At 31.4% G+C, this 9518-nt stretch overlaps 1 protein-coding gene across 1 annotated transcript; it reads right to left on the bottom strand.

The window, feature by feature from the left end:
* Positions 1-2561: 2561 nt before the first annotated feature.
* Positions 2562-8679, bottom strand: LOC123897995 (3beta-hydroxysteroid-dehydrogenase/decarboxylase). The gene is made up of 12 exons (XM_045948837.1): positions 8143-8679; positions 7959-8048; positions 7734-7867; positions 7288-7458; positions 6873-6998; positions 6395-6474; positions 4897-5095; positions 4488-4599; positions 3753-3927; positions 3189-3345; positions 3012-3078; positions 2562-2881 (listed from the first exon to the last, which is right to left on the bottom strand). Exons 1-12 carry the CDS (start codon positions 8372-8374, stop codon positions 2736-2738), a joined length of 1689 nt encoding a protein of 562 aa, XP_045804793.1. The 5' UTR covers positions 8375-8679; the 3' UTR covers positions 2562-2735.
* Positions 8680-9518: the final 839 nt, after the last annotated feature.

Below are 9518 nucleotides of genomic sequence, written 5' to 3'. Positions count from 1 at the left end.
ACAATACTCTCTCTTAATATTTAAAAAAATGTCAAAAATGAATAATATTAGAGTCATGTTAAACAGTGCCTCGGGCACTTGTTAAGCATACCTAAAAAAGAAATAAAAATAAAATTAATATTGAAAATACAATTTTTTATATTTTTGAGGCATTGAATGCATGCATTTCGACAAAAAATTCTATTAATAAGGTGAATTCATTTTTGAGTTCTATTAATAATAAACCATAAAATAGAACATGCAAGAACTGATAAGTCAAGTCACCGTGCAGTGAAAACTTCGTACCAATATTATAGTAACTCAAAAAAAAAAAATGCACGGACATAGTCCCCGTGAACATAGCTGAGTTGATGGAATATTACATTTTATATAAGTGTCGAGATTCAAATCCAAGATCTCCCATTTATTCACCTCAATATATAAATTTCTAGTCATTATTACACAACTTGACAAAAAAAATCTATATATATAATTCCTAAATAGTTCTCCTAACCCTAATCCACTTAGACCAATCAAATTGTTTCATTTAGCCACATCATCCATTTAAATCCAAATAAACCACTCTACAATGCCACATATATATATAATTCCTAAATAGTTCTCCTAACCCTAATCCACTTAGACCAATCAAATTGTTTCATTTAGCCACATCATCCATTTAAATCCAAATAAACCACTCTACAATGCCACATCATTTCTACTTATATTATTATTATTATTATTATTATTATTATTATTATTATTATTATTATTTATTATTATTTTATTATTTCATCTCTATACTTTTCATATTCTACATTTATAAACTTATGACTTTTTAATATACACTCAATCTATATATATAAATCCTAGATAGTTGTGGAATTGTCTATCTAAACCCTAATTCACAAACCAATGAAAACTTTTCATTTAGCCATATCATCCACTTACATTCATTTAATGTGGGGTACTAATTGTAATTATTATTATTATTATTATTATTATTATTATTATTTTGGGTTATTATTCATTTACATTTTTTTGTTCATTTTATTATTTTTTGTATTTTATTGTTTTTTTTTTCAAAAAGGTTAATGTTTTTGCTAATAATCTTTTGTCCAATCTTTGTAAATATAAGGAGTTGGTCGATTGTCAGGACTACTTTCTAATGTTAGTAAAAAAAATAGATAAAATAAAGTTTACTAATGGTTGTTATGTCCTGTATGATTTTTATCATATTCGATATTTGAGTATGAGTTAAGTTGGTTTATTTTTGCTCCAATAAGTTTCAAATTAATATAAATGTCAAATTCGATAATACAGTAGTTTTTTTGTAAGAGATAATAAAGTAGTTTATCCAACTCAGAATCCTCCAATGAGATTTATAATATAAATAAAAACTTATGTTTCAACATCGATTGTTTTCCATGGTCAATTATATATTTTGTCATTTCCATAGTTATTTTGAAGAATGAGTTAAAAATATTGCTAATCAATGTTAATGAAGAAGATACCAAAGTAACTTCAAATCCGATGTATAAATAAGTTTTTTAAATGTATAAGCATCGATATATATAATTCCTAGATAGTTGTGCAACCACTAATCTAACCACAGTGTATGAGTATGACCATAAACCGTTTTCATAGTGACATGACAATTTATAGATTACCAACTTATTTTGGTAGATGCAATAGGATCCATTGTAATCTTTTCGAAATGTATAAACACATCTTTAATATCTATCTTATATTTACATCACTTTATTATATTTTTTTTTAAGGAACATCACTTTATTATTATTATTATTATTATTATTTTGTTTTTATTGATGTTATTATTATAATTTTCATAATACTTATTGTTTCAATTTATACGAATGATTTTTTCAACATTATAAAAATTGTGCATGAACATTATAAAATTATTTTACATGGTTATTTGATAACAAATGGGTATCACAAAAACATACGAACCTACCATCTCATTTCACGGGTACTAAAATCAACGTGTCAATCATCCCTACCCGAAATCTTTGGACTTAATTTCAGAATCTCATTTCAGGGGTACTAAAATCAACATGTCAATCATCCCTACCCAAAATCTTTGGACTTAATTTCAGATTATTTTCTGGACCCAGATGCTATTAGGTTGAATGTTATGACTTGTCTATTTCATCCTAATATGTTTTTTTGTGACATCATTGGCAGAGCCAGACCCTAACCCTAACCTGAGGGGTTCAAATTTTTAAGTTCGTAGACTTTTTTGGCTGGTTGTGCAAAAATAACTCCGGAGATTCAAAATACAATATGAATTATGAAAGTATGTTCACATGTTTTTTAAATTTAGAGGGTTTAATTGAACCTCCTCCCTGTATCAATCTCTCCAATCAAATGATGTTGAACAAACTGGCACTACTACATCATTTTCATGGATTCTTCAATTCTCTAGTCTCTGCCTTTAAATATGCTAAAAGTGATGTAAATCTGCAAGAGCGAGTGAATACTGGTCTTGTTCATATTTCCAATTAATGAACATTAAGGTATAATAGATTATTTATGACCGGGCCATATGACAAGTTTTGATGCAACCGCTAAAAAGAGTCTTTACTGAATATCAAATTACATTACAATAATTGTACAATGATACAGAGAACTCCAACATGGAGTAAATGAAGATGCATCAGCCCACTCATCTAAGAAAAATTTAGGGCTAGAAGCTATAAATCAATCTTACAGACCAGAAGAAGAAAAAACTGTCAATCAATCTTCTTTGAAGTAAGAAACTTCTTGGTGAGATCAGATTTCAATTTGCATCCAAAAGTATGGGTTTTAATAAATAAGCTGTCAATGTCTTCTTCCTTCTTTTCATAGACGTAGAAAGCTATAAATGCTAAGATAAGTCCTGCAAACAAGACAAGAAACTAACTAGTATCATTATCATCCAAGCACTGGGAATTCAAATAAACCACACAACATGAGAGAGAGAGAGAGAGAGAGAGAGAGAGAGAGAGAGAGAGAGAGAGAGAGAGAACCTATAGTATACAAGCTCTTAAGTGAAAAGGCTCCCAAGAAGCTAAGAACGAACAAAGAGAAAACAACCTGTTGATCACAAGGGAGAGATGTGTCAGCACATCCAAACCTACAATCTCCTTATCAGAATATGTAATGTAAGATTGACTATTTTCAAAATTTTGATGCGGTGTGTATACCTCGAAGAACAACTCCCAGTTATTCCCTTCTGCAAGGGATTTTAAAACATTCACAGCAAAATTCCACGATGAGGCTACAGAGAGAGCAATTTGATCTGACATATCTTCTGATAAGTGAAACCATGAAGTGGGCATTTTCTCAACAGTGTACCCCAATCTGAACAAGCATAAAGTGCAACTAAAGTTAGCATTTGTATTCACATTAGAAAGTGCAATGTGTCCAACAGCAGAACAGCTGGTTCATCATTGAAGTTCTTGAGATGGACAAATTATTTCTTGAACAAGGCATTGCTTAGGTCAATCAATTATATATTTACATTGTATATATTATCTTTAATATTGGAAACTACATGAAAAGGAAACTATGAAAAATAATAAACTAATTAAATAACAGCAACACAAATAAAACATCATATACACAACACTAACTATATTATATTATCCTTAAATAGGAGATATTTTCCAACAATAATTATATTTAGTAATACATCATTGGACAAGTTAGCGACAACATAAAATGTTAATTGACAATCTGGTAAATTCATTGGTAAACAGTGTACTTACATTCTTGCAGGAAGAATGCCATGAATGAATAAACCGATTGATGAGTACAATAGAAGCTTTGTAAGAGCAGTAATGAAGGTATTCTCAGATGCGATGAAGTTGACATATATTGCTATCAAGACTAACAATGTAGTGAAAGTTTGTTTTTTATCCTTCCAAAGCAACGTGTCAGCAACTGCAAAATGGTAGATCAATTAAAACTACTAGATAAAATAATGAAATTGTAATACAACTCCCACTATTAGCTAGATACACCTATGTGTTTGTATAGCAAGCAAGTAGAAGGCGATGAAGCTGACTACACAAGAAAGTGATCACCAGTGAACAATCTAGGAACGATAATGGCTTAAGCTATAAATACCAGCACCAGAATTTGAACTTTGAGAGTTTCAAATTCTTCAGCCTTCTTAGAGCTTGCACGTCAACCATATACATGCTTTATTAAAATTTTAAAATGCATTGCTTCATATCAAGATGAGATATATGGAATAGAAAGGATATGGCATGGACAAATTGGGATCCTAAACTATAACTTCTTGCATTATCTTTGCAATTTTTACCTAATGCATTTGTCTTGGAATATGTCTTTACAATTACGTAAATTGTGACTACTTTTAAATGGCTTTTAGAAGTTTAACTCTACTTCACAACAACAAAACCAAATCAAAAATAGCAAAAGGCAATTCCAGATATCACAAACAAAGAAGTTAGATGAGTATAATCGATTATGAATACCTCTTCCACTTCCAAGATATACAGAAGCTTTGGAGGGACCTTCTCTTTCAAACTTAAGTTGATTTTCGGCCCTCAAATGTGGATATGATTCAATTGTCCTCCGTATGCCCTCCTGCAAGAAAAAATACAGTCCCTTAATTACACGTGAAGAACATCCCATGCAAGAATTTTGCACAGAAACATCATCCATTTTAGAATCACATCTCATACTTGATTTCAATATATTTAGATAAATCTTAACTCCACCTTGTTGTTTTTTTACAGTGCAAGAACAACAATATAATCACATGGTTAATGCATGAAATTAGAAACTCCACTTGTGAGTAATTTGAGCATCTCAACACAGTTCAGAGCCATGAATATTGGAGTTAAAAAAGAGCACAAATACTTTACTGAAATGTCACAGAACCTGTAGAGTTATGATCGGTGCATAGTCAAGGCGGTCCTTTGCTTTTGAGCAATCAAAAGACCTGGTGCAAGATGTGAGTCTTATTCTTGAAGGGGTCAGCTGAGGCACCTTCATCCCGTATGGGCCAAGCAGCCTATATATCCACTCCACCAAATGTGCAATTGGCATGATGACAAAGACAGGGATCTTTATGCTTGGTCTGCAAGGTACACAACTCAGATAACAAAGAAAAGACGCTGACAGCACCATAATTATGCTCATATTTGTTTATTTGGAAGAAAAATCATTAATGTATTCCTTATTTCATTAAAAAATAAAAGCAAGAAATATAATTACAAAAGAATTGATTATAATAGACAGCCAATATTCTCTTCGGCATAAAAAATCACAGTTAAGTGTGTGTGTTTTTTCTTGAAAAGGCTAAGAATATTCATTAATAGGGCACAGCACAAGGCATGCCAAGTGATACAATCAAAAACAGGTCCATCCCCATTAAACAAACAGATGGACAATACGCCTATACTAAGCAAACAGTCCAACTTATGCAAAATACTGGACACAAACAGCTAGCTACACACCATATCAAGAAACAGGTAAGTGTGTGTTAGTTTAAGAAACTTGATCAAGCACTTACTAAATAAGGATATATTTGGATAAATAACTTAAGCACGTATTAAATAAGTACTTTTCATATAAGCTATTTCTATAGTCAAAGAGTGGATGTGGTTAAACTATTTTCATATTAAACTTATTGAAATAAGTTGAAATAAACTATAAATAGGCTCTTCCAAACGCACAAAAAAAAAAAAATTAATAATAGCCAGGACAAAACATTCATAATCCCAATGCTGATTTAGCAAAGACTCCAGCTTAATCCTAATAATGTCAAAGTCCGACTTAAATTTGTACATTCCATATTATATTATTACGGAATAAAAGAATGTATAAGTATTTGCCTTAGCATAGTCACATGCCAGCATGTCTCTTTATACTGCAAATAGGGCAGTGGTGATGCAGAATGAATTGCATACTTTAAGTTAACTTAGGTTTTTTTATTTTTTAATCTAAGAATTTCCCTTCCCTCCAGATAAATTATTTAATTTTAATTTCAATTTTTGCTTAGGATTTGACTACAAGTTTTCTGCATTATTTTCATTTTTTAAAATATGAGTTCATTTTTCCTTGCTATTGAGATGTAATGCTGGCTAGGGATGATGCATTTCTGGAAATAACAAAAGCAATTATTTTGTCATTTCTAATGTATTCCAAAAGATGCACACAATTGTTCACTTTAAGAGTCTATTACATTTTGGTTTGTAAATAAAATTAACACATCTTAGAAAATGAAAGAGAAAATGTTTTCTTTATGTTAAACAGGGCCTAAAATCACGAGAGTTGGATCATTGTTTTGCATCAAGGGTGAATCACATATTAAAAATAAGCATTACGTAATAAGAACAAGAAAGATCTAATGATTAAACAGTACAAAAGAAATCACCTTTGATATCCAAGACCTTCCAAAATTAGAGACATGAACTCCCAAAACTTTATAGATTCCATATTTGTGATGAAATATGCCTACAAGACAAATATTTATCAGCAAGAAGCACTACAGGAATTGCTAAGTTTTCCAAACTTAATATGCAGATCTATCGCTTTTCTCCTCCTTAGTGGAAAAAAAAATGGAAAACTCAGTCTCAATCTAACTAGGTTTAACTAGAAAGTATTTGCTGAAAAGTATGTTTTTCATGCCTCATTTGCACAAATAAATAGTTTCTACCCTGCAACATATTAGCATCATTCTATAAATAATTTACTTCTTAAAGAATGCAACCTATGACGAACAAACAACGATTTAACAAAGAGCTTCATTGTTTAAATCTTCAAATACATCATCAAGACTTCTCGTATATATGTCTTTTAACTTTCATTTACACAGAAAAATAGAACATTACTAAAAAAAAGTAATACGGTACCTGTCCTGCAGCTTTTTCTGAAATGGTTCCCTCTGAAGCAAGAGCTCGGTCAGCACATATATGGGCATGAGCCACATTTTCCACATATGTGAAATCATATACATTATTGCCATCACCAATAATGAACTGGTAAGAGAAAAATATAAATCATCAATGAAAGGTTTAAGAAAGTTTCTGCTAATAAGTAGTTAGAAATGCATATTGGCTTCCCAGTTCCTAACCATATTTTCCATATCCCTCCTCTTAATTTCATTAAGGAAAAATAACAATTCTTTATCAGTCTCGGTCCAATTTTTTCTTGTGGTTAATTTCAAATTCAATAGTATAGGTCTTATCTGTCCTAATAAAGATGAAATTGTCATAAGTGTTCAATTTTTTATTCAGTAAGCAATAAAAGATATCAAACATTTACCACCTTGGATTTCCCTGCCTTGGCAGCATCAACCAATGAAGGCACCAACAGTCTATCACCGGGTCCAAAAATGCTGCTCGGGCGTATGCAACACGTTAGCAGTCCACTAGTCCCATTAGCCTTAAAAACCAATGCCTCACCCTCAGCTTTAGTTGCTGAGTAATGATCATTATGCTGGAAACAGTAGGATTCAGTTCAAGACCATAACAAACATTTCAAATCTACTCCAATCCCAATTGCTAGATTATCATGGATCCGGATTATTCGCAGTGACAACCCTGCAGTCACATGTATCTCAGCCATCTAATCAAGATTGGAATTTTAAATTTAAAGAAAATCGAAATTCACTTTAAAACCTAAACCATCTGATCTTGATCGAATAAGCGAGATGTGTGTGACTGCACCTAATCCAAATCCAAGTTGAATTGAAGAGTTGGTAAAGTAGTTACCGAAGGTGGATACGGCAATGATTCATTTCCATTATTAATTCCATGAACTCCATCAAAAACAACACTAGGAGAACTAGTATAAATGAGTCTCTTCACTTTTAGCTCAACACAAGCATCAATAACATTCTTCGTTCCTTCAACAACAAACAAACAAACACCTAAGTTAGATCCAAAGAAACAAAATGAATCACTAAACAACAGAATATCAAGGTTTTACAGTTTTACCTTCAACACTAACAGAATAATGAAGCTGGTAATTGTTAATTGACGAATTCGGAGCCGCCATATGAAACACAGCTTCAACTCCTTCAAATGCTGCATAGAGATAACAAAAAATTAACAATGCTAATTAATTAATCAATCAATCAATCAATGTATTGGTTTGGTTTGGTTTGGTTTTTGTGGTTACCTTTTAAGAGTTGAGCCTTGTTGCGGAGATCGACGGAGACATATTGAGCGCGACCGGAGTGTAAAGCTTGACCAAGAAGCCCTAATTGTTCGGAGGGTTCAAGTTCAATGGTTGGTCCTAAATCGGCGATGCGGACACAGTAAGTGTTTAATCGGATTAGCATTTCAACTAAATGACGAGCAGCAAAACCACGACCTCCGGTGACTACACACCAGCCTTCCTCCGACGCCATACTTAAACACAGTATCGAAGCTTAGTTGTTAGTTACGGACAGTGGAGAGTGGAATGAATGAATGAACAGTAGAGTGAGAGTGTGGAACCGGTTACTCCTTAAAAAAAATGGAACAAGTTTTATGGTGTGGCGAAGATAGTGATGATGATGGGTCGGCGACGGATCGGTGGCGATGATGAATAGCGACGGCAAAGCGATCTACAGAAATGAGGAGGAGGACGATCTCTTCTGGGTTTTTTTAATACAAAAATCTCTTCTGGGTTTTAATTGTTTGGAGTAGCTTTCTTTTGGATTTTAAAAATAAAATCTATTTTGTTTTATTTAAGAAGGTATTTTAGTATTTTAATAGTGTTTGTCATAGGGTTTTTAGGGAAAATTTTTTTAAAAAAATAAATAAATATTTTTAACTTTAAAATGAAAAGTTAATCTGTAACAAAAAAATAAAAGCTAATCTAATTCTAATCATTTTTCTAGAATCTTTGGCCAGACTTTTTTTTTCTATAATTTTTTTTTTTAAACTAAGGAATTTAATTGTAGAAGTTTCACATTTAAAAAAAAATAAAAAATTTACGATAATAAACAAATGAAATTAGTTGTATTAAGGTGATGTCAACCGTGTCATTGTTTTAGCCATAAATAGTAAGATAATATTGTATTTTTAATTTTCAAATAATATTGTCAATAGTAGTTAGAATTTCTAATAATTTTAAACATTGACGACATGAATAAATCACAAAGAAAAAAACTTAAACGAAACCATGTAATATGTGAATATCACTTACTTAAATAAAAAGGAATAGAAACGATCAAGACGAGTGATTTCAAATAAAAAATTGATCATAAACATTAGTGGCGACAAAATACTTCTTTTTTTGTTTCATTTGGTTTATTGTGTTTGTCTTCTTTTTTTTTTGTCATAAGCGTGAGATCAATATAACTTAATATAACACGAAGACATGGTAAATACAAACTAAAAGTTAAGCTGACACGTCATTCAATTGCAAAGTTTATCGAGAGCACTCATCATGCTCAAACTAAGACTAAAATAAATGAAAAATTGAAATCAATATAATTGTCAAAGAAAGTAAGTTTTTGTACAGAAAACCAGATTGAGTTGAAAAGCAACGATAAAAGGACACTCATT

This window comes from Trifolium pratense, linkage group LG7 (assembly GCF_020283565.1).
Source record: "Trifolium pratense cultivar HEN17-A07 linkage group LG7, ARS_RC_1.1, whole genome shotgun sequence".
NCBI lineage: Eukaryota > Viridiplantae > Streptophyta > Magnoliopsida > Fabales > Fabaceae > Trifolium > Trifolium pratense.
Note: the sequence above shows the minus strand (reverse complement) of the source record. Positions and strands in the feature narration are given on the sequence as shown.